The sequence below is a fragment of the Oncorhynchus nerka genome, linkage group LG4 (assembly GCF_034236695.1).
Source record: "Oncorhynchus nerka isolate Pitt River linkage group LG4, Oner_Uvic_2.0, whole genome shotgun sequence".
NCBI lineage: Eukaryota > Metazoa > Chordata > Actinopteri > Salmoniformes > Salmonidae > Oncorhynchus > Oncorhynchus nerka.
In genome coordinates, this window is record NC_088399.1 from 102,438,744 (window position 1) to 102,465,476 (window position 26,733).

The following is a 26,733-nucleotide window of genomic DNA, read 5'->3' on the forward strand; positions in this document are numbered from 1 at the left end:
TATAGACACTGATCATATAGACACTGACACTGATCATATATACACTGATCATATAGACACTGATCATATAGACACTGATCATATAGACACTGATCATATAGACACTGATCATATAGACACTGACACTGATCATATAGACACTGATCATATATACACTGATCATATAGACACTGACACTGATCATATATACACTGATCATATAGACACTGACACTGATCATATAGACACTGATCATATAGACACTGACACTGATCATATAGACACTGATCATATAGACACTGATCATATAGACACTGACCATATATACACTGACCATATATACACTGATCATATAGACACTGACACTGATCATATATACACTGATCATATAGACACTGATCATATAGACACTGACACTGATCATATATACACTGATCATATAGACACTGACACTGATCATATAGACACTGATCATATAGACACTGATCATACAGACACTGATCATATATACACTGACACTGATCATATAGACACTGATCATATATACACTGATCATATAGACACTGATCATATAGACACTGACACTGATCATATATACACTGATCATATAGACACTGATCATATAGACACTGATCATATAGACACTGATCATATAGACACTGACACTGATCATATAGACACTGACACTGATCATATAGACACTGATCATATAGACACTGACCATATATACACTGATCATATATACACTGATCATATATACACTGATCATATAGACACTGACACTGATCATATATACACTGATCATATAGACACTGACACTGATCATATAGACACTGATCATATAGACACTGACACTGATCATATAGACACTGATCATATAGACACTGATCATATAGACACTGACCATATATACACTGATCATATAGACACTGACACTGATCATATATACACTGATCATATAGACACTGACACTGATCATATAGACACTGATCATATAGACACTGATCATATATACACTGATCATATAGACACTGACACTGATCATATATACACTGATCATATAGACACTGATCATATAGACACTGATCATACAGACACTGATCATACAGACACTGATCATATATACACTGATCATATATACACTGATCATATAGACACTGATCATATAGACACTGATCATATAGACACTGACACTGATCATATATACACTGATCATATAGACACTGACACTGATCATATAGACACTGACACTGATCATATATACACTGATCATATATACACTGATCATATAGACACTGATCATATAGACACTGATCATATAGACACTGATCATATATACACTGATCATATATACACTGATCATATATACACACATATACCGTAACTGACAGGAAACAGTACACCTATAATCAATGGGTAATTTTCTTCCCCTCGTGTCAACGACCTTCCTATCGGAAGATAAAACCTTTTTGGGCTAGGGGGCAGTATTTGGAATTTTGGATGACTGACGTGCCCAAAGTAAACTGTAAACTGCCTGTTACTCAGGCCCAGAAGCTGGGACATGCATAGATATACCCCCCTGTATATAGCCTCCACATTGCCTGTAAACTCAGGCCCAGAAGCTGGGACATGCATAGATATACCCCCCTGTATATAGCCTCCACATTGCCTGTAAACTCAGGCCCAGAAGCTGGGACATGCATAGATATACCCCCCTGTATATAGCCTCCACATTGCCGGTTACTCAGGCCCAGAAGCTGGGACATGCATAGATATACCCCCCTGTATATAGCCTCCACATTGCCTGTTACTCAGGCCCAGAAGCTGGGACATGCATAGATATACCCCCCTGTATATAGCCTCCACATTGCCTGTTACTCAGGCTCAGAAGCTGGGACATGCATAGATATTCCCCCCTGTATATAGCCTCCACATTGCCTGTTACTCAGGCCCAGAAGCTGGGACATGCATAGATATACCCCCCTGTATATAGCCTCCACATTGACTCAGTACCGGTACACCCTGTATATAGCCTCCACATTGACTCTGTACCGGTACCCCCTGTATATAGCCTCCACATTGACTCTGTACCAGTACCCTCTGTATATAGCCTCCACATTGACTCTGTACCGGTACCCCCTGTATATAGCCTCCACATTGACTCTGTACCGGTACACCCTGTATATAGTCTCCATATTGACTCTGTACCGGTACCCCCTGTATATAGCCTCCACATTGACTCTGTACCAGTACCCCCTATATATAGTCTCCATATTGACTCTGTACCGGTACCCCTGTATATAGCCTCCACATTGACTCTGTACCAGTACCCCCTATATATAGTCTCCATATTGACTCTGTACCGGTACCCCTGTATATAGCCTCCACATTGCCTCTGTACCGGTACCCCCTGTATATAGCCTCCACATTGACTCTGTACCAGTACCCCCTGTATATAGCCTCGGTACCGGTACCCCTGTATATAGCCTCCACATTGACTCTGTACCGTACCCCTGTATATAGCCTCCACATTGACTCTGTACCGGTACCCCTGTATATAGCCTCCACATTGACTCTGTACCAGTACCCCTGTATATAGCCTTGGTACCGGTACCCCTGTATAGAGCCTCCACATTGACTCTGTACCGGTACCCCTGTATATAGCCTTGGTACCGGTACCCTGTATATAGCCTCCACATTGACTCTGTACCGGTACCCCTGTATATAGCCTCGGTACCGGTATCCCCCTGTATATAGCCTCCACATTGACTCTGTACCGGTACCCCTGTATATAGTCTCCACATTGACTCTGTACCGGTACCCCTGTATATAGCCTCCACATTGACTCTGTACCAGTACCCCTGTATATAGCCTTGGTACCGGTACCCCCTGTATAGAGCCTCCACATTGACTCTGTACCGGTACACCCTGTATATAGCCTTGGTACCGGTACCCCCTGTATAGAGCCTCCACATTGACTCTGTACCGGTACCCCCTGTATAGAGCCTTGGTACCGGTACCCCCTGTATAGAGCCTCCACATTGCCTCGGTACCGGTACCCCCTGTATATAGCCTCCACATTGCCTTGGTACCGGTACCCCCTGTATATAGCCTCCACATTGACTCTGTACCGGTACCCCCTGTATATAGCCTCCACATTGACTCTGTACTAGTACCCCCTGTATATAGTCTCCACATTGCCTGTTACTCAGGCCCAGAAGTATAGAAATATAAGTAGAAAGTAGAAATATACATATAATTGGAAGCATTGTATAGAAAACAGTCTGAAGTGAGATCTTACAGCTACTCACTGTTTATTATCTATGAACCCCTGCACATTGACTACCTGAACCCCTGCACATTGACTACCTGAACCCCTGCACATTGACTACCTGAACCCCTGCACATTGACTACCTGAACCCCTGCACATTGACTACCTGAACCCCTGCACATTGACTACCTGAACCCCTGCACATTGACTACCTGAACCCCTGCACATTGACTACCTGAACCCCTGCACATTGACTACCTGAACCCCTGCACTCTGTACTGGTACCCCCTGTATATAGCCTCCACATTGACTCTGTACCAGTACCCTCTGTATATAGCCTCTACATTGACTCTGTACTGGTACCCCCTGTATATAGCCTCCACATTGACTCTGTACCAGTACCCTCTGTATATAGCCTCCACATTGACTCTGTACCGGTACCCCCTGTATATAGCCTCCACATTGACTCTGTACCGGTACCCCCTGTATATAGTCTCCACATTGCCTCGGTACCGGTACCACCTGTATATAGCCTCCACATTGCCTTGTACGGTACCACCTGTATATAGCCTCCACATTGCCTCGGTACCGGTACCACCTGTATATAGCCTCGGTACCGGTACCCCCTGTATATAGACTGCACATTGACTCTGTACCGTAACACCCTGTATATAGCCTCCACATTGACTCTGTACCGGTACCCCCTGTATATAGCCTCCACATTGACTCTGTTCCAGTACCCCCTGTATACAGACTCCACATTGACTCTGTACCAGTACCCCCTGTATATAGCCTCCACATTGACTCTGTTCCAGTACCCCCTGTATACAGACTCCACATTGACTCTGTACCAGTACCCCCTGTATATAGCCTCCACATTGACTCTGTACCGGTACCCCCTGTATACAGCCTCCACATTGCCTTGGTACCGGTACCACCTGTATACAGCCTCCACATTGCCTTGGTACCGGTACCCTCTGTATATAGCCTCCACATTGCCTCGGTACCGGTACCACCTGTATATAGCCTCCACATTGACTCTGTACCAGTACCCCTGTATATAGCCTCCACATTGCCTTGGTACCGGTACCCCTGTATATAGCCTCCACATTGCCTCGGTACCGGTACCACCTGTATATAGCCTCCACATTGCCTTGGTACCGGTACCACCTGTATATAGCCTCCACATTGCCTCGGTACCGGTACCCCCTGTATATAGCCTCCACATTGCCTTGGTACCGGTACCCCCTGTATATAGCCTCCACATTGACTCTGTAGCGGTACCCCCTGTATATAGCCTCCACATTGCCTTGGTACCGGTACCCCCTGTATATAGCCTCCACATTGCCTCTGTACCGGTACCCCCTGTATATAGCCTCCACATTGCCTCGGTACCGGTACCCCCTGCATATAGCCTCCACATTGCCTTGGTACCGGTACCCCCTGTATATAGCCTCCACATTGCCTCTGTACCGGTACCCCCTGTATATAGCCTCCACATTGCCTCGGTACCGGTACCCCCTGCATATAGCCTCCACATTGCCTTGGTACCGGTACCCCCTGTATATAGCCTCCACATTGCCTCGGTACCGGTACCCCCTGTATAGAGCCTCCACATTGACTCTGTACCGGTACCCCCTGTATATAGCCTCCACATTGACTCTGTACCGTAATACCCTTTATATAGCCTCCACATTGACTCTGTACTGGTACCCCCTGTATATAGCCTCCACATTGACCCTGTACCGTAACACCCTGTATAGAGCCTCCACATTGACTCTGTACCGGTACCCCCTGTATATAGCCTCCACATTGACTCTGTACCGTAATACCCTGTATATAGCCTCCACATTGCCTTGGTACCGGTACCCCCTTTATATAGCCTCCACATTGCCTTGGTACCGGTACCCCCTGTATATAGCCTCCACATTGACTCTGTACCGGTACCCCCTGTATATAGTCTCCACATTGACTCTGTACTGGTACCCCCTGTATATAGCCTCCACATTGACTCAGTACCGGTACCCCTGTATATAGCCTCCACATTGACTCTGTACCGGTACCCCTGTATATAGCCTCCACATTGACTCTGTACCGGTACCCCTGTATATAGCCTCCACATTGACTCTATACCGGTACCCCTGTATATAGTCTCCACATTGCCTTGGTACCGGTACCCCCTGTATATAGCCTTGGTACCGGTACCCCCTGTATATAGCCTCCACATTGACTCTGTACCGGTACCCCTGTATATAGCCTCCACATTGACTCTGTACCGGTACCCCCTGTATATAGTCTCCACATTGACTCTGTACCGGTACCCCCTGTATATAGCCTCCACATTGCCTCTGTACCGGTACCCCCTGTATATAGCCTCCACATTGACTCTGTACTGGTACCCCTGTATATAGCCTCCACATTGCCTCTGTACCGGTACCCCTGTATATAGCCTCCACATTGACTCTGTACCGGTACCCCTGTATATAGCCTCCACACTGACTCTGTACCGTACCCCTGTATATAGCCTCCACATTGACTCTGTACCGGTACCCCCTGTATATAGCCTCCACATTGACTCTGTACCGGTACCCCTGTATATAGCCTCCACATTGCCTTGGTACCGGTACCCCCTATATATAGTCTCCATATTGACTCTGTACCGGTGCCCCCTGTATATAGCCTCCACATTGACTCTGTACCAGTACCCCTATATATAGTCTCCATATTGACTCTGTACCGGTACCCCTGTATATAGCCTCCACATTGCCTCTGTACCGGTACCCCCTGTATATAGCCTCCACATTGACTCTGTACCAGTACCCCTGTATATAGCCCGGTACCTACCCCCTGTATATAGCCTCCACATTGACTCTGTACCGGTACCCCCTGTATATAGTCTCCACATTGACTCTGTACCGGTACCCCCTGTATATAGCCTCCACATTGACTCTGTACCAGTACCCCTATATATAGCCTTGGTACCGGTACCCCTGTATAGAGCCTCCACATTGACTCTGTACCGGTACCCCCTAGAGTATATAGTATAGAGCCTCCACATTGCCTCTGTACCGGTGCCCCCTGTATATAGCCTCCACATTGCCTTGGTACCGGTACCCCCTGTATATAGCCTCCACATTGACTCTGTACCGGTACCCACTGTATATAGCCTCCATATTGACTCTGTACTGGTACCCCCTGTATATAGCCTCCACATTGACTCTGTACCAGTACCCCTATATATAGTCTCCATATTGACTCTGTACCGGTACCCCTGTATATAGCCTCCACATTGCCTCTGTACCGGTACCCCCTGTATATAGCCTCCACATTGACTCTGTACCAGTACCCCCTGTATATAGCCTCGGTACCGGTACCCCCTGTATATAGCCTCCACATTGACTCTGTACCGGTACCCCCCTGTATATAGTCTCCACATTGACTCTGTACCGGTACCCCCTGTATATAGCCTCCACATTGACTCTGTACCAGTACCCCTATATATAGTCTCCATATTGACTCTGTACCGGTACCCCTGTATATAGCCTCCACATTGCCTCTGTACCGGTACCCCTGTATATAGCCTCCACATTGACTCTGTACCAGTACCCCTGTATATAGCCTCGGTACTGCGGTACCCCTGTATATAGCCTCCACATTGACTCTGTACCGGTACCCCCCTGTATATAGTCTCCACATTGACTCTGTACCGGTACCCCCTGTATATAGCCTCCACATTGACTCTGTACCAGTACCCCCTATATATAGCCTTGGTACCGGTACCCCCTGTATAGAGCCTCCACATTGACTCTGTACCGGTACCCCCTGTATAGAGCCTTGGTACCGGTACCCCCTGTATAGAGCCTCCACATTGCCTCGGTACCGGTACCCCCTGTATATAGCCTCCACATTGCCTTGGTACCGGTACCCCCTGTATATAGCCTCCACATTGACTCTGTACCGGTACCCACTGTATATAGCCTCCATATTGACTCTGTACCGGTACCCCTGTATATAGCCTCCACATTGACTCTGTACCAGTACCCCCTATATATAGTCTCCATATTGACTCTGTACCGGTACCCCTGTATATAGCCTCCACATTGCCTCTGTACCGGTACCCCCTGTATATAGCCTCCACATTGACTCTGTACCAGTACCCCCTGTATATAGCCTCGGTACCGGTACCCCCTGTATATAGCCTCCACATTGACTCTGTACCGGTACCCCCCTGTATATAGTCTCCACATTGACTCTGTACCGGTACCCCCTGTATATAGCCTCCACATTGACTCTGTACCAGTACCCCCTGTATATAGCCTTGGTACCGGTACCCCCTGTATAGAGCCTCCACATTGACTCTGTACCGGTACACCCTGTATATAGCCTTGGTACCGGTACCCCCTGTATAGAGCCTCCACATTGACTCTGTACCGGTACCCCCTGTATAGAGCCTTGGTACCGGTACCCCCTGTATAGAGCCTCCACATTGCCTCGGTACCGGTACCCCCTGTATATAGCCTCCACATTGCCTTGGTACCGGTACCCCCTGTATATAGCCTCCACATTGACTCTGTACCGGTACCCCCTGTATATAGCCTCCACATTGACTCTGTACTAGTACCCCCTGTATATAGTCTCCACATTGCCTGTTACTCAGGCCCAGAAGTATAGAAATATAAGTAGAAAGTAGAAATATACATATAATTGGAAGCATTGTATAGAAAACAGTCTGAAGTGAGATCTTACAGCTACTCACTGTTTATTATCTATGAACCCCTGCACATTGACTACCTGAACCCCTGCACATTGACTACCTGAACCCCTGCACATTGACTACCTGAACCCCTGCACATTGACTACCTGAACCCCTGCACATTGACTACCTGAACCCCTGCACATTGACTACCTGAACCCCTGCACATTGACTACCTGAACCCCTGCACTCTGTACTGGTACCCCCTGTATACAGCCTCCACATTGACTCTGTACTAGTACCCCCTGTATATAGTCTCCACATTGCCTGTTACTCAGGCCCAGAAGTATAGAAATATAAGTAGAAAGTAGAAATATACATATAATTGGAAGCATTGTATAGAAAACAGTCTGAAGTGAGATCTTACAGCTACTCACTGTTTATTATCTATGAACCCCTGCACATTGACTACCTGAACCCCTGCACATTGACTACCTGAACCCCTGCACATTGACTACCTGAACCCCTGCACATTGACTACCTGAACCCCTGCACATTGACTACCTGAACCCCTGCACATTGACTACCTGAACCCCTGCACATTGACTACCTGAACCCCTGCACATTGACTACCTGAACCCCTGCACTCTGTACTGGTACCCCCTGTATACAGCCTCCACATTGACTCTGTACTAGTACCCCCTGTATATAGCCTCCACATTGACTCTGTACCAGTACCCTCTGTATATAGCCTCCACATTGACTCTGTACCGGTACCCCCTGTATATAGCCTCCACATTGACTCTGTACCGGTACCCCCTGTATATAGTCTCCACATTGCCTCGGTACCGGTACCACCTGTATATAGCCTCCACATTGCCTCGGTACCGGTACCACCTGTATATAGCCTCCACATTGCCTCGGTACCGGTACCACCTGTATATAGCCTCGGTACCGGTACCCCCTGTATATAGACTGCACATTGACTCTGTACCGTAACACCCTGTATATAGCCTCCACATTGACTCTGTACCGGTACCCCCTGTATACAGCCTCCACATTGACTCTGTTCCAGTACCCCCTGTATACAGACTCCACATTGACTCTGTACCAGTACCCCCTGTATATAGCCTCCACATTGACTCTGTACCGGTACCCCCTGTATACAGCCTCCACATTGCCTTGGTACCGGTACCACCTGTATACAGCCTCCACATTGCCTTGGTACCGGTACCCTCTGTATATAGCCTCCACATTGCCTCGGTACCGGTACCACCTGTATATAGCCTCCACATTGACTCTGTACCAGTACCCCCTGTATATAGCCTCCACATTGCCTTGGTACCGGTACCCCCTGTATATAGCCTCCACATTGCCTCGGTACCGGTACCACCTGTATATAGCCTCCACATTGCCTTGGTACCGGTACCACCTGTATATAGCCTCCACATTGCCTCGGTACCGGTACCCCCTGTATATAGCCTCCACATTGCCTTGGTACCGGTACCCCCTGTATATAGCCTCCACATTGACTCTGTAGCGGTACCCCCTGTATATAGCCTCCACATTGCCTTGGTACCGGTACCCCCTGTATATAGCCTCCACATTGCCTCTGTACCGGTACCCCCTGTATATAGCCTCCACATTGCCTTGGTATCGGTACCCCCTGTATATAGCCTCCACATTGCCTTGGTACCGGTACCCCCTGTATATAGCCTCCACATTGCCTTGGTACCGGTACACCCTGTATAGAGCCTCCACATTGACTCTGTACCGGTACCCCCTGTATATAGCCTCCACATTGCCTTGGTACCGGTACCCCCTGTATATAGCCTCCACATTGACTCTGTACTGGTACCCCCTGTATATAGCCTCCACATTGCCTTGGTACCGGTACCCCCTGTATATAGCCTCCACATTGCCTTGGTACCGGTACCCCCTGTATATAGCCTCCACATTGCCTTGGTACCGGTACCCCCTGTATATAGCCTCCACATTGACTCTGTACCGGTACCCCCTGTATACAGCCTCCACATTGCCTTGGTACCGGTACCACCTGTATACAGCCTCCACATTGCCTTGGTACCGGTACCCTCTGTATATAGCCTCCACATTGCCTCGGTACCGGTACCACCTGTATATAGCCTCCACATTGACTCTGTACCAGTACCCCCTGTATATAGCCTCCACATTGCCTTGGTACCGGTACCCCCTGTATATAGCCTCCACATTGCCTCGGTACCGGTACCACCTGTATATAGCCTCCACATTGCCTTGGTACCGGTACCACCTGTATATAGCCTCCCCATTGACTCTGTACCGGTACCCCCTGTATATAGCCTCCACATTGACTCTGTACCGGTACCCCCTGTATATAGCCTCCACATTGACTCTATACCGGTACCCCCTGTATATAGTCTCCACATTGCCTTGGTACCGGTACCCCCTGTATATAGCCTTGGTACCGGTACCCCCTGTATATAGCCTCCACATTGACTCTGTACCGGTACCCCCTGTATATAGCCTCCACATTGACTCTGTACCGGTACCCCCTGTATATAGTCTCCACATTGACTCTGTACCGGTACCCCCCTGTATATAGCCTCCACATTGCCTCTGTACCGGTACCCCCTGTATATAGCCTCCACATTGACTCTGTACTGGTACCCCCTGTATATAGCCTCCACATTGCCTCTGTACCGGTACCCCCTGTATATAGCCTCCAAATTGACTCTGTACCGGTACCCCCTGTATATAGCCTCCACACTGACTCTGTACCGGTACCCCCTGTATATAGCCTCCACATTGACTCTGTACCGGTACCCCCTGTATATAGCCTCCACATTGCCTTGGTACCGGTACCCCCTATATATAGTCTCCATATTGACTCTGTACCGGTACCCCTGTATATAGCCTCCACATTGACTCTGTACCAGTACCCCCTATATATAGTCTCCATATTGACTCTGTACCGGTACCCCTGTATATAGCCTCCACATTGACTCTGTACCAGTACCCCCTGTATATAGCCTCGGTACCGGTACCCCCTGTATATAGCCTCCACATTGACTCTGTACCGGTACCCCCCTGTATATAGTCTCCACATTGACTCTGTACCGGTACCCCCTGTATATAGCCTCCACATTGACTCTGTACCAGTACCCCCTGTATATAGCCTTGGTACCGGTACCCCCTGTATAGAGCCTCCACATTGTACCGGTACACCCTGTATATAGCCTTGGTACCGGTACCCCCTGTATAGAGCCTCCACATTGACTCTGTACCGGTACCCCCTGTATAGAGCCTTGGTACCGGTACCCCCTGTATAGAGCCTCCACATTGCCTTGGTACCGGTACCCCCTGTATATAGCCTCCACATTGCCTTGGTACCGGTACCCCCTGTATATAGCCTCCACATTGCCTTGGTACCGGTACCCCCTGTATATAGCCTCCACATTGACTCTGTACCGGTACCCCCTGTATATAGCCTCCACATTGACTCTGTACCGGTACCCCCTGTATATAGCCTCCACATTGACTCTGTACCGGTACCCCCTGTATATAGCCTCCACATTGACTCTGTACCGGTGCCCCCTGTATATAGCCTCCACATTGACTCTGTACCGGTACCCTCTGTATATAGCCTCGTTACCGGTACCCCCTGTATACAGCCTCCACATTGACTTGGTACCGGTACCCCCTGTATATAGCCTCCACATTGCCTTGGTACCGGTACCCTCTGTATATAGCCTCGTTACCGGTACCCCCTGTATACAGCCTCCACATTGCCTTGGTACCGGTACCCCCTGTATACAGCCTCCACATTGCCTTGGTACCGGTACCCCCTGTATATAGCCTCCACATTGTCTTGGTACCGGTACCCCCTGTATATAGCCTCCACATTGTCTTGGTACCGGTACCCCCTGTATATAGCCTGCACATTGACTCTGTACCGGTACCCCCTGTATACAGCCTCCACATTGCCTTGGTACCGGTACCCCCTGTATACAGCCTCCACATTGCCTTGGTACCGGTACCCCCTGTATACAGCCTCCACATTGACTTGGTACCGGTACCCCCTGTATATAGCCTCCACATTGCCTTGGTACCGGTACCCTCTGTATATAGCCTCGTTACCGGTACCCCCTGTATACAGCCTCCACATTGCCTTGGTACTGGTACCCCCTGTATACAGCCTCCACATTGCCTTGGTACCGGTACCCCCTGTATATAGCCTCCACATTGTCTTGGTACCGGTACCCCCTGTATATAGCCTCCACATTGCCTCTGTACCGGTACCCCCTGTATAGAGCCTTGGTACCGGTACCCCCTGTATATAGCCTCCACATTGACTTGGTACCGGTACCCCCTGTATATAGCCTCCACATTGCCTTGGTACCGGTACCCCCTGTATATAGCCTCCACATTGCCTTGGTACCGGTACCCCCTGTATATAGCCTCCACATTGCCTTGGTACCGGTACCCCCTGTATATAGCCTCCACATTGCCTTGGTACCGGTACCCCCTGTATATAGCCTCCACATTGCCTTGGTACCGGTACCCCCTGTATATAACCTCCACATTGCCTTGGTACCGGTACCCCCTGTATATAGCCTCCACATTGCCTTGGTACCGGTACCCCCTGTATATAGCCTCCACATTGACTCTGTACTGGTACCCCCTGTATATAGCCTCCACATTGACTCTGTACTGGTACCCCCTGTATATAGCCTCCATATTGACTCTGTACCGGTACCCCCTGTATATAGCCTCCACATTGACTCAGTACCGGTACCCCCTGTATATAGCCTCCACATTGACTCAGTACCGGTACCCCTGTATATAGCCTCCACATTGACTCTGTACCGGTACCCCTGTATATAACCTCCACATTGACTCTGTACCGGTACCCCTGTATATAGCCTCCACATTGACTCTGTACCGGTACCCCTGTATATAGCCTCCATATTGACTCTGTACCAGTACCCCTGTATATAGCCTCCACATTGACTCTGTACCGGTACCCCCTGTATATAGGCTCCACATTGACTCTGTACCGGTACCCCCTGTATATAGCCTCCATATTGACTCTGTACCAGTACCCCCTGTATATAGCCTCCACATTGACTCAGTACCGGTACCCCCTGTATATAGCCTCCACATTGACGCAGTACCGGTACCCCCTGTATATAGCCTCCACATTGACTCTGTACCGGTACCCCCTGTATATAGCCTCCACATTGACTCTGTACCGGTACCCCCTGTATATAGCCTCCACATTGACTCTGTACCGGTACCCTCTGTATATAGCCTCCACATTGACTCTGTACCGGTACCCCCTGTATATAGCCTCCACATTGACTCAGTACCGGTACCCTCTGTATATAGCCTCCACATTGACTCTGTACCGGTACCCCCTGTATATAGCCTCCACATTGACTCTGTACCGGTACCCCCTGTATATAGCCTCCACATTGACTCTGTACCGGTACCCCCTGTATATAGCCTCCACATTGACTCTGTACCGGTACCCCCTGTATATAGCCTCCACATTGACTCTGTACCGGTACCCCCTGTATATAGTCTCCACATTGACTCTGTACCGGTACCCCCCTGTATATAGCCTCCACATTGCCTCTGTACCGGTACCCCCTGTATATAGCCTCCACATTGACTCTGTACTGGTACCCCCTGTATATAGCCTCCACATTGCCTCTGTACCGGTACCCCCTGTATATAGCCTCCAAATTGACTCTGTACCGGTACCCCCTGTATATAGCCTCCACACTGACTCTGTACCGGTACCCCCTGTATATAGCCTCCACATTGACTCTGTACCGGTACCCCCTGTATATAGCCTCCACATTGCCTTGGTACCGGTACCCCCTATATATAGTCTCCATATTGACTCTGTACCGGTACCCCTGTATATAGCCTCCACATTGACTCTGTACCAGTACCCCCTATATATAGTCTCCATATTGACTCTGTACCGGTACCCCTGTATATAGCCTCCACATTGCCTCTGTACCGATACCCCCTGTATATAGCCTCCACATTGACTCTATACCAGTACCCCCTGTATATAGCCTCGGTACCGGTACCCCCTGTATATAGCCTCCACATTGACTCTGTACCGGTACCCCCCTGTATATAGTCTCCACATTGACTCTGTACCGGTACCCCCTGTATATAGCCTCCACATTGACTCTGTACCAGTACCCCCTGTATATAGCCTTGGTACCGGTACCCCCTGTATAGAGCCTCCACATTGACTCTGTACCGGTACACCCTGTATATAGCCTTGGTACCGGTACCCCCTGTATAGAGCCTCCACATTGACTCTGTACCGGTACCCCCTGTATAGAGCCTTGGTACCGGTACCCCCTGTATAGAGCCTCCACATTGCCTTGGTACCGGTACCCCCTGTATAGAGCCTCCACATTGCCTTGGTACCGGTACCCCCTGTATATAGCCTCCACATTGCCTTGGTACCGGTACCCCCTGTATATAGCCTCCACATTGCCTTGGTACCGGTACCCCCTGTATATAGCCTCCACATTGACTCTGTACCGGTACCCCCTGTATATAGCCTCCACATTGACTCTGTACCGGTACCCCCTGTATATAGCCTCCACATTGACTCTGTACCGGTACCCCCTGTATATAGCCTCCACATTGACTCTGTACCGGTGCCCCCTGTATATAGCCTCCACATTGACTCTGTACCGGTACCCCCTGTATATAGCCTGCACATTGACTCTGTACCGGTACCCCCTGTATACAGCCTCCACATTGCCTTGGTACCGGTACCCCCTGTATACAGCCTCCACATTGCCTTGGTACCGGTACCCCCTGTATACAGCCTCCACATTGACTTGGTACCGGTACCCCCTGTATATAGCCTCCACATTGCCTTGGTACCGGTACCCTCTGTATATAGCCTCGTTGCGGTACCCCCTGTATACAGCCTCCACATTGCCTTGGTACCGGTACCCCCTGTATACAGCCTCCACATTGCCTTGGTACCGGTACCCCCTGTATATAGCCTCCACATTGTCTTGGTACCGGTACCCCCTGTATACAGCCTCCACATTGCCTTGGTACCGGTACCCCCTGTATACAGCCTCCACATTGCCTTGGTACCGGTACCCCCTGTATACAGCCTCCACATTGACTTGGTACCGGTACCCCCTGTATATAGCCTCCACATTTCCTTGGTACCGGTACCCTCTGTATATAGCCTCGTTACCGGTACCCCCTGTATACAGCCTCCACATTGCCTTGGTACCGGTACCCCCTGTATACAGCCTCCACATTGCCTTGGTACCGGTACCCCCTGTATATAGCCTCCACATTGTCTTGGTACCGGTACCCCCTGTATATAGCCTCCACATTGACTTGGTACCGGTACCCCCTGTATATAGCCTCCACATTGCCTTGGTACCGGTACCCCCTGTATATAGCCTCCACATTGCCTTGGTACCGGTACCCCCTGTATATAGCCTCCACATTGCCTTGGTACCGGTACCCCCTGTATATAGCCTCCACATTGCCTTGGTACCGGTACCCCCTGTATATAGCCTCCACATTGCCTTGGTACCGGTACCCCCTGTATATAGCCTCCACATTGCCTTGGTACCGGTACCCCCTGTATATAACCTCCACATTGCCTTGGTACCGGTACCCCCTGTATATAGCCTCCACATTGCCTTGGTACCGGTACCCCCTGTATATAGCCTCCACATTGCCTTGGTACCGGTACCCCCTGTATATAGCCTCCACATTGACTCTGTACCGGTGCCCCCTGTATATAGCCTCCACATTGCCTTGGTACCGGTACCCCCTGTATATAGCCTCCACATTGCCTTGGTACCGGTACCCCCTGTATATAGCCTCCACATTGACTCTGTACTGGTACCCCCTGTATATAGCCTCCACATTGACTCTGTACTGGTACCCCCTGTATATAGCCTCCACATTGACTCTGTACCGGTACCCCCTGTATATAGCCTCCACATTGACTCTGTACCAGTACCCCCTGTATATAGCCTCCACATTGACTCTGTACCAGTACCCCCTGTATATAGCCTCCACATTGACTCTGTACCGGTACCCCCTGTATATAGCCTCCACATTGACTCTGTACCGGTACCCCCTGTATATAGTCTCCACATTGACTCTGTACCGGTACCCCTGTATATAGCCTCCACATTGACTCTGTACCGGTACCCCCTGTATATAACCTCCACATTGACTCTGTACCGGTACCCCCTGTATATAGCCTCCACATTGACTCTGTACCAGTACCCCCTGTATAGAGCCTTGGTACCGGTACCCCCTGTATATAGCCTCCACATTGACTCTGTACCGGTACCCCCTGTATATAGTCTCCACATTGACTCTGTACCGGTACCCCCTGTATATAGCCTCCACATTGACTCTGTACCGGTACCCCCTGTATATAGCCTCCACATTGACTCTGTACCGGTACCCCTGTATATAGCCTCCACATTGACTCTGTACCGGTACCCCTGTATATAGCCTCCACATTGACTCTGTACCAGTACCCCCTGTATATAGTCTCCACATTGACTCTGTACCAGTACCCCTGTATATAGTCTCCACATTGACTCTGTACCGGTACCCCCTGTATATAGCCTCCACATTGACTCTGTACCAGTACCCCCTGTATATAGCCTCCACATTGACTCTGTACCGGTACCCCCTGTATATAGCCTCCACATTGACTCTGTACTGGTACCCCTGTATATAGCCTCCACATTGACTCTGTACCGGTACCCCCTGTATATAGCCTCCACATTGACTCTGTACTGGTACCCCCTGTATATAGCCTCCACATTGACTCTGTACCGGTACCCCTGTATATAGCCTCCACATTGACTCTGTACTGGTACCCCCTGTATATAGCCTCCACATTGACTCTGTACCGGTACCCCCTGTATATAGCCTCCACATTGACTCTGTACTGGTACCCCCTGTATATAGCCTCCACATTGACTCTGTACCGGTACCCCCTGTATATAGCCTCCACATTGACTCGGTACCGGTACCCCCTGTATATAGCCTCCACATTGACTCGGGCACCGGTACCCCTGTATATAGCCTCCACATTGACTCTGTACCGGTACCCCCTGTATATAGCCTCCACATTGACTCTGTACTGGTACCCCTGTATATAGCCTCCACATTGACTCTGTACCGGTACCCCCTGTATATAGCCTCCACATTGACTCTGTACCAGTACCCCCTGTATATAGTCTCCACATTGACTCTGTACCAGTACCCCCTGTATATAGTCTCCACATTGACTCTGTACCAGTACCCCCTGTATATAGCCTCCACATTGACTCTGTACCGTAATACCCTGTATATAGTCTCCACATTGACTCTGTACCAGTACCCCCTGTATATAGCCTCCACATTGACTCTGTACCGGTACCCCCTGTATATAGCCTCCACATTGACTCTGTACCAGTACCCCCTGTATATAGCCTCCACATTGACTCTGTACCAGTACCCCCTGTATATTGCCTCCACATTGACTCTGTACCAGTACCCCCTGTATATAGCCTCCACATTGACTCTGTACCAGTACCCCCTGTATATAGCCTCCACATTGACTCTGTACCAGTACCCCCTGTATATAGTCTCCACATTGACTCTGTACCAGTACCCTCTGTATATAGTCTCCACATTGACTCTGTACCAGTACCCCCTGTATATAGCCTCCACATTGACTCTGTACCGTAATACCCTGTATATAGTCTCCACATTGACTCTGTACCAGTACCCCCTGTATATAGCCTCCACATTGACTCTGTACCGGTACCCCCTGTATATAGCCTCCACATTGACTCTGTACCAGTACCCTCTGTATATAGTCTCCACATTGACTCTGTACCGTAACACCCTGTATATAACCTCCACATTGACTCTGTACCGTAACACCCTGTATATAGCCTCCACATTGACTCTGTACCGTAACACCCTGTATATAGCCTCCACATTGACTCTGTACCGTAATACCCTGTATATAGCCTCCACATTGACTCTGTACCAGTACCCCCTGTATATAGCCTCCACATTGACTCTGTACCAGTACCCCCTGTATATAGCCTCCACATTGACTCTGTACCAGTACCCCCTGTATATAGCCTCCACATTGACTCTGTACCAGTACCCCCTGTATATAGCCTCCACATTGACTCTGTACCAGTACCCCCTGTATATAGTCTCCACATTGACTCTGTACCAGTACCCTCTGTATATAGTCTCCACATTGACTCTGTACCAGTACCCCCTGTATATAGCCTCCACATTGACTCTGTACCAGTACCCTCTGTATATAGTCTCCACATTGACTCTGTACCAGTACCCCCTGTATATAGTCTCCACATTGACTCTGTACCAGTACCCCCTGTATATAGCCTCCACATTGACTCTGTACTGTAATACCCTGTATATAGCCTCGTTATTGTCATGTACATTTCTTGTGTTACTTTTTGATTGATCTGATTTATATATATTTTTTTGCTTTAGTTAATTTTTTAAATATTTGCTTAACTCTTGTTGAACTGCATTGTTGGTTAAGGGCTTGTACGTAAGTATTTCACTGTACAGTCTGTTGTAGTCGGCGAATGTGAAAAATAAACTTTATTTATAATAAATATTCATATATATATTATTATTATTATTATTATATATAATAAATCTACTTTGAATGGTAGTGTATGTTATGGTTCAGTCTTAGTTTTCCTTATCTCCACTGTGGAATGTCCGTGTTGCTCCTCTTGGTTGTGTCCTCTTGATCCATCCACTCGTCTTCTTTGTTAGTCAGGCTGTAATCTAATTGAATATGACTGAAGATGCAACATTTCATGACAGGCCCCTTCTAATAGGGTGTAACAGACTGGTTAGAACTTCGACCACACGGCCTCTAGACGGACCACACGCCCTCTAGACGGACCACACGCCCTCTAGACGGACCACACGCCCTCTAGACGGACCACACGCCCTCTAGACGGACCACACGCCCTCTAGACGGACCACACGCCCTCTAGACGGACCACACGCCCTCTAGACGGACCACACGCCCTCTAGACGGACCACACGCCCTCTAGACGGACCACACGCCCTCTAGACGGACCACACGCCCTCTAGACGGACCACACGCCCTCTAGACGGACCACACGCCCTCTAGACGGACCACACGCCCTCTAGACGGACCACACGCCCTCTAGACGGACCACACGCCCTCTAGACGGACCACACGCCCACTAGACGGACCACACGCCCACTAGACGGACCACACGCCCTCTAGACGGACCACACGCCCTCTAGACGGACCACACGCCCTCTAGACGGACCACACGCCCTCTAGACGGACCACACGCCCTCTAGACGGACCACACGCCCTCTAGACGGACCACACGCACTCTAGACGGACCACACGCACTCTAGACGGACCACACGCCTCTAGACGGACCACACGCCCTCTAGACGGACCACACGCCCTCTAGACGGACCACACGCCTCTAGACGGACCACACGCCCTCTAGACGGACCACACGCCCTCTAGACGGACCACACGCCCACTAGACGGACCACACGCCCACTAGACGGACCACACGCCCTCTAGACGGACCACACGCCCTCTAGACGGACCACACGCCCTCTAGACGGACCACACGCCCTCTAGACGGACCACACGCCCTCTAGACGGACCACACGCCCTCTAGACGGACCACACGCCCTCTAGACGGACCACACGCCCTCTAGACGGACCACACGCCCTCTAGACGGACCACACGCCCTCTAGACGGACCACACGCCCTCTAGACGGACTACACGCCCTCTAGACGGACTACACGCCCTCTAGACGGACTACACGCCCTCTAGACAGACTACATGCCCTCTAGACAGACTACATGCCCTCTAGACAGACTACATGCCCTCTAGACGGACTACATGCCCTCTAGACGGACTACATGACTCTATCAAATCAAAACTGGAATTTTCACTTAGAACAAAAATTGTAAAAGTATGCTAAACATTTATAGAATAAATCATGTCTAGTGAATGTCTGTGGAATGTCTGTGGAATGCCTGTGGAATGCCCGTTGAATGCCTGTGGAATGCCCGTGGAATGCCCGTGGAATGCCCGTGGAATGCCCGTGGAATGCCCGTGGAATGCCCGTGGAATGCCCGTGGAATGCCTGTGGAATGCCTGTGGAATGCCTGTGGAATGCCTGTGGAATGTCTGTTGAATGCCTGTTGAATGTCTGTGGAATGTCTGTGGAATGCCTGTGGAATGCCTGTGGAATGCCTGTTGAATGTCTGTTGAATGTCTGTTGAATGTCTGTTGAATGCCTGTGCAACTTTACCTCTGTCTTTGGATTGGTGTGGATAAATAGGACTTCAGGACGAGCCAGTTAACACGTCAGCAACAGGTAGGCCTATAATTCATAAAATGTTCTTGTCACTAGTGGTGGAGAGTAATGTTAGTTCCACTAGATATAACTGAATTTTAGATGGTCCATTATTAATTAAAGGCAATATCCCCATCTGTTATTATAAGGAATTGTGTGGCCTAAAACCAACTAATGACGATACATCTGAAATAACTAGAATAATAAATTAATTGTTTAAAAGTTAGAACTCTTTAGTAAAAACAAGACAAAGAAATGCACACATACAGTTGATGTCCATAAAATGTAGGCAGTGACAGAGCTCCTCGTGGGTGCCTCCATTTCCCATCATACTCTACCGGAAATAATCATCTCCATGGAAACGGCTCCCGGACGTGAAGCTTGCTAGCTTATTACACGAGCAAATCAATCCCACTCACCCGTTAGCTAGCTAACTGCTGGATCAGAAGCGTATCTGCATCGTAGCATTGTTTTATACCGGATCGCATTACCACTTTTTACTCTGCAGTTATGAGCCGGACTCCGGATGCAAGGGCAAGGTAAGGCATGTTTACAACTTGCAAGACAGAGCAAACTAACGTTAGCTATCGTAAAGACGTTAGACATCGTGCAAAATTCTTGATTTATATAACTTTTTAGTGACTTGTTAGTTAGCTAACCTTTTCTTCAATTATTGAACCAGCTGGCTAGCTATTGCGTTAAACCTTTAGCTTGATATCAGTGTTTATATGATAGTTTGGCTAGCTATGTAACTTCAGGTTAGCTAGCTAGCTAAAGTTACCCGGATGTTCCCATCACAGAGACAGCCAGACCAGACAGATCCAGGAGAACATCACCAACACGGAGAAGCACTTTGGAGAGATGTGCCAACTGTTCGCCGCCTACGTGCGTAAAACGGCGAGGTTACGGGACAAGGCAGACCTACTGGTCAGAGAGATCAGCATCTATGCGGAGACAGAAACGCCAAATCTGCAGAGGGGTATGAAACAGTTTGCAGACAACCTTGCCAAAGTTCAGGATTATCGTCAAGCAGAGGTAAACCTACGCACCATAATATTGCCTGATCATTTTCAACCATAATGGATACATTCTATAAATATGGTTGTTATTGAAAATAGTACCGACTTCTATTGATAATGTTTCATCTGCGGGTATTTGTATCTTCTAATCTAGCTACCTATGATTTCAAATCCTCTCAGGAATCGATTTAACTAAGTAACTTTGATATTCCCAATGTATTTGCAGGTGGAGAGGCTTGAAGCCAAAGTGGTAGAGCCTTTGAAAAGCTATGGAAGTGTTGTTAAACTTAAAAGGGTAAGATTACAGTCCCATATTTGGATAAGACTGCGGGTCGTGTTTCTGTTCTGATGTATAGGCCTGCTGTTTTGCGTGACAGTTATCCTCTATCCTGTTGTGTCAACAGAACAGAAAGTCTGTTGCACACCGGAGGGGTGTCATACGAGCAGGTTTGAGGAGTTAGCAAGGTAACTTTGGTCAACTCTTGAGTTCAACTCGGGATAAAGCGGTCATATGAAAGTGTCTCACCTTTTAGCCAGGTACATTTCTATGGCAACAAATCCTTCAGAACGGTCCTGTTCTGTGGCAGGCTAGCACACGGCTAACTCCGCTTACCCTGAATGAAATGACTGAGCCATGAGTTGAGGACCAATGAAATTAGATTCCTCAAGTAACATTTTAATTGTCACATGCTTCGTAAACAGGTGTAGACTATCAGTGAAATGCTTACTTGTGGACCCTTCCCAACAATGCAGAGAACAATAAAATACCAAATGAAATAAATTGTATAAAAAAAATTGTAACACAAGGAAGAAATACACAATGAGCAACAATAGCATGGCTATATACACGAGGTACCAGTACCAAGTCAATGATAGCATGGCTATATACACGAGGTACCAGTACCAAGTCAATGATAGCATGGCTATCTACACGAGGTACCAGTACCAAGTCAATGATAGCATGGCTATATACACGAGGTACCAGTACCAAGTCAATGATAGCATGGCTATATACACGAGGTACCAGTACCAAGTCAATGATAGCATGGCTATATACACGAGGTACCAGTACCAAGTCAATGATAGCATGGCTATATACACGAGGTACCAGTACCAAGTCAATGATAGCATGGCTATATACACGAGGTACCAGTACCAAGTCAATGATAGCATGGCTATATACACGAGGTACCAGTACCAAGTCAATGATAGCATGGCTATCTACACGAGGTACCAGTACCAAGTCAATGATAGCATGGCTATCTACACGAGGTACCAGTACCAAGTCAATGATAGCATGGCTATATACACGAGGTACCAGTACCAAGTCAATGATAGCATGGCTATTACACGAGGTACCAGTACCAAGTCAATGATAGCATGGCTATATACACGAGGTACCAGTACCAAGTCAATGATAGCATGGCTATATACACGAGGTACCAGTAGTACCAAGTCAATGATAGCATGGCTATCTACACGAGGTACCAGTACCAAGTCAATGATAGCATGGCTATCTACACGAGGTACCAGTACCAAGTCAATGATAGCATGGCTATCTACACATGTTGTTGTCCTGGCACCACACTGCCAGAGACCTCCCTATAGGCTTCCTCATTGTTGTAGGACAGGTTGTTGTCCTGGCACCACACGACCAGGTCTCTGACCTCCCTATAGGCTTCCTCATTGTTGAGGGAGAGGTTGTTGTCCTGGCACCACACTGCCAGGTCTCTGACCTCCCTATAGGCTGACTCAACGTTGTAGGACAGGTTGTTGTCCTGGCACCACACTGCCAGGTCTCTGACCTCCCTATAGGCTGACTCAACGTTGTAGGACAGGTTGTTGTCCTGGCACCACACTGCCAGGTCTCTGACCTCCCTATAGGCTTCCTCATTGTTGTAGGACAGGTTGTTGTCCTGGCACCACACTGCCAGAGACCTCCCTATAGGCTTCCTCATTGTTGTAGGACAGGTTGTTGTCCTGGCACCACACTGCCAGGTCTCTGACCTCCCTATAGGCTTCCTCATTGTTGAGGGAGAGGTTGTTGTCCTGGCACCACACTGCCAGGTCTCTGACCTCCCTATAGGCTTCCTCATTGTTGAGGGAGAGGTTGTTGTCCTGGCACCACACTGCCAGGTCTCTGACCTCCCTATAGGCTTCCTCATTGTTGAGGGAGAGGTTGTTGTCCTGGCACCACACTGCCAGGTCTCTGACCTCCCTATAGGCTTCCTCATTGTTGTAGGACAGGTTGTTGTCCTGGCACCACACGACCAGGTCTCTGACCTCCCTATAGGCTTCCTCATTGTTGTAGGACAGGTTGTTGTCCTGGCACCACACTGCCAGGTCTCTGACCTCCCTATAGGCTTCCTCATTGTTGAGGGAGAGGTTGTTGTGCTGGCACCACACTGCCAGAGACCTCCCTATAGGCTTCCTCATTGTTGTAGGACAGGTTGTTGTCCTGGCACCACACTGCCAGGTCTCTGACCTCCCTATAGGCTTCCTCATTGTTGAGGGAGAGGTTGTTGTCCTGGCACCACACTGCCAGGTCTCTGACCTCCCTATAGGCTTCCTCATTGTTGAGGGAGAGGTTGTTGTCCTGGCACCACACTGCCAGGTCTCTGACCTCCCTATAGGCTTCCTCATTGTTGAGGGAGAGGTTGTTGTCCTGGCACCACACTGCCAGGTCTCTGACCTCCCTATAGGCTTCCTCATTGTTGTAGGACAGGTTGTTGTCCTGGCACCACACGACCAGGTCTCTGACCTCCCTATAGGCTTCCTCATTGTTGTAGGACAGGTTGTTGTCCTGGCACCACACTGCCAGGTCTAATGACAATGCATTTTAAACTTCATGCAATTTACCACTTTTATATGATTGACCCATTATGTTGATGATTCATTTAAATCCCGGTTTTACTGTGACCTGGTTGTATTCTACAGTTGGTTGGATCTTACTGTGACCTGGTTGTATTCTACAGTTGGTTGGATCTTACTGTGACCTGGCTGTATTCTACAGTTGGTTGGATCTTACTGTGACCTGGCTGTATTCTACAGTTGGTTGGATCTTACTGTGACCTGGTTGTATTCTACAGTTGGTTGGATCTTACTGTGACCTGGCTGTATTCTACAGTTGGTTGGATCTTACTGTGACCTGGTTGTATTCTACAGTTGGTTGGATCTTACTGTGACCTGGCTGTATTCTACAGTTGGTTGGATCTTACTGTGACCTGGCTGTATTCTACAGTTGGTTGGATCTTACTGTGACCTGGTTGTATTCTACAGTTGGTTGGATCTTACTGTGACCTGGCTGTATTCTACAGTTGGTTGGATCTTACTGTGACCTGGCTGTATTCTACAGTTGGTTGGATCTTACTGTGACCTGGTTGTATTCTACAGTTGGTTGGATCTTACTGTGACCTGGTTGTATTCTACAGTTGGTTGGATCTTACTGTGACCTGGTTGTATTCTACAGTTGGTTGGATCTTACTGTGACCTGGTTGTATTCTACAGTTGGTTGGATCTTACTGTGACCTGGCTGTATTCTACAGTTGGTTGGATCTTACTGTGACCTGGCTGTATTCTACAGTTGGTTGGATCTTACTGTGACCTGGCTGTATTCTACAGTTGGTTGGATCTTACTGTGACCTGGCTGTATTCTACAGTTGGTTGGATCTTACTGTGACCTGGCTGTATTCTACAGTTGGTTGGATCTTACTGTGACCTGGCTGTATTCTACAGTTGGTTGGATCTTACTGTGACCTGGCTGTATTCTACAGTTGGTTGGATCTTACTGTGACCTGGCTGTATTCTACAGTTGGTTGGATCTTACTGTGACCTGGCTGTATTCTACAGTTGGTTGGATCTTACTGTGACCTGGCTGTATTCTACAGTTGGTTGGATCTTACTGTGACCTGGCTGTATTCTACAGTTGGTTGGATCTTACTGTGACCTGGCTGTATTCTACAGTTGGTTGGATCTTACTGTGACCTGGCTGTATTCTACAGTTGGTTGGATCTTACTGTGACCTGGCTGTATTCTACAGTTGGTTGGATCTTACTGTGACCTGGCTGTATTCTACAGTTGGTTGGATCTTACTGTGACCTGGTTGTATTCTACAGTTGGTTGGATCTTACTGTGACCTGGCTGTATTCTACAGTTGGTTGGATCTTACTGTGACCTGGCTGTATTCTACAGTTGGTTGGATCTTACTGTGACCTGGTTGTATTCTACAGTTGGTTGGATCTTACTGTGACCTGGTTGTATTCTACAGTTGGTTGGATCTTACTGTGACCTGGCTGTATTCTACAGTTGGTTGGATCTTACTGTGACCTGGTTGTATTCTACAGTTGGTTGGATCTTACTGTGACCTGGCTGTATTCTACAGTTGGTTGGATCTTACTGTGACCTGGCTGTATTCTACAGTTGGTTGGATCTTACTGTGACCTGGCTGTATTCTACAGTTGGTTGGATCTTACTGTGACCTGGTTGTATTCTACAGTTGGTTGGATCTTACTGTGACCTGGTTGTATTCTACAGTTGGTTGGATCTTACTGTGACCTGGTTGTATTCTACAGTTGGTTGGATCTTACTGTGACCTGGTTGTATTCTACAGTTGGTTGGATCTTACTGTGACCTGGCTGTATTCTACAGTTGGTTGGATCTTACTGTGACCTGGCTGTATTCTACAGTTGGTTGGATCTTACTGTGACCTGGCTGTATTCTACAGTTGGTTGGATCTTACTGTGACCTGGCTGTATTCTACAGTTGGTTGGATCTTACTGTGACCTGGCTGTATTCTACAGTTGGTTGGATCTTACTGTGACCTGGCTGTATTCTACAGTTGGTTGGATCTTACTGTGACCTGGCTGTATTCTACAGTTGGTTGGATCTTACTGTGACCTGGCTGTATTCTACAGTTGGTTGGATCTTACTGTGACCTGGCTGTATTCTACAGTTGGTTGGATCTTACTGTGACCTGGCTGTATTCTACAGTTGGTTGGATCTTACTGTGACCTGGCTGTATTCTACAGTTGGTTGGATCTTACTGTGACCTGGCTGTATTCTACAGTTGGTTGGATCTTACTGTGACCTGGCTGTATTCTACAGTTGGTTGGATCTTACTGTGACCTGGCTGTATTCTACAGTTGGTTGGATCTTACTGTGACCTGGCTGTATTCTACAGTTGGTTGGATCTTACTGTGACCTGGCTGTATTCTACAGTTGGTTGGATCTTACTGTGACCTAGTTGTATTCTACAGTTGGTTGGATCTTACTGTGACCTGGTTGTATTCTACAGTTGGTTGGATCTTACTGTGACCTGGC

General features: G+C 48.4%; 1 protein-coding gene and 1 long non-coding RNA gene across 4 annotated transcripts in view; one reads left to right on the forward strand and one right to left on the reverse strand.

Annotated features, from left to right (window-relative positions):
* Positions 1-22,029, reverse strand: part of LOC135571493 (uncharacterized) — a 75,186-nt gene extending 53,157 nt beyond the window's left edge. Inside the window, exons 1-2 of the long non-coding RNA XR_010463863.1 lie at positions 21,941-22,029; positions 20,351-20,422 (exon numbers count right to left, since the gene is read on the reverse strand). This is a non-coding gene — a long non-coding RNA (uncharacterized LOC135571493). The remainder of the gene's footprint in view (positions 1-20,350; positions 20,423-21,940) is intronic.
* cibar1 (CBY1 interacting BAR domain containing 1) overlaps positions 20,737-26,733 on the forward strand; it is a 30,952-nt gene continuing 24,955 nt past the window's right edge. The window contains exons 1-3 of one of the 3 annotated variants that reach the window (XM_065018071.1): positions 20,738-20,934; positions 21,196-21,430; positions 21,641-21,709. In XM_065018071.1, coding sequence (XP_064874143.1) covers positions 20,906-20,934; positions 21,196-21,430; positions 21,641-21,709 — 333 coding nt within the window. In that variant the 5' untranslated portion in view covers positions 20,738-20,905. Of the gene's footprint in view, positions 20,935-21,195; positions 21,431-21,640; positions 21,710-26,733 lie in introns of all 3 variants that reach the window. The other 2 variants (XM_065018074.1, XM_065018072.1) reach the window with 2 other exon arrangements.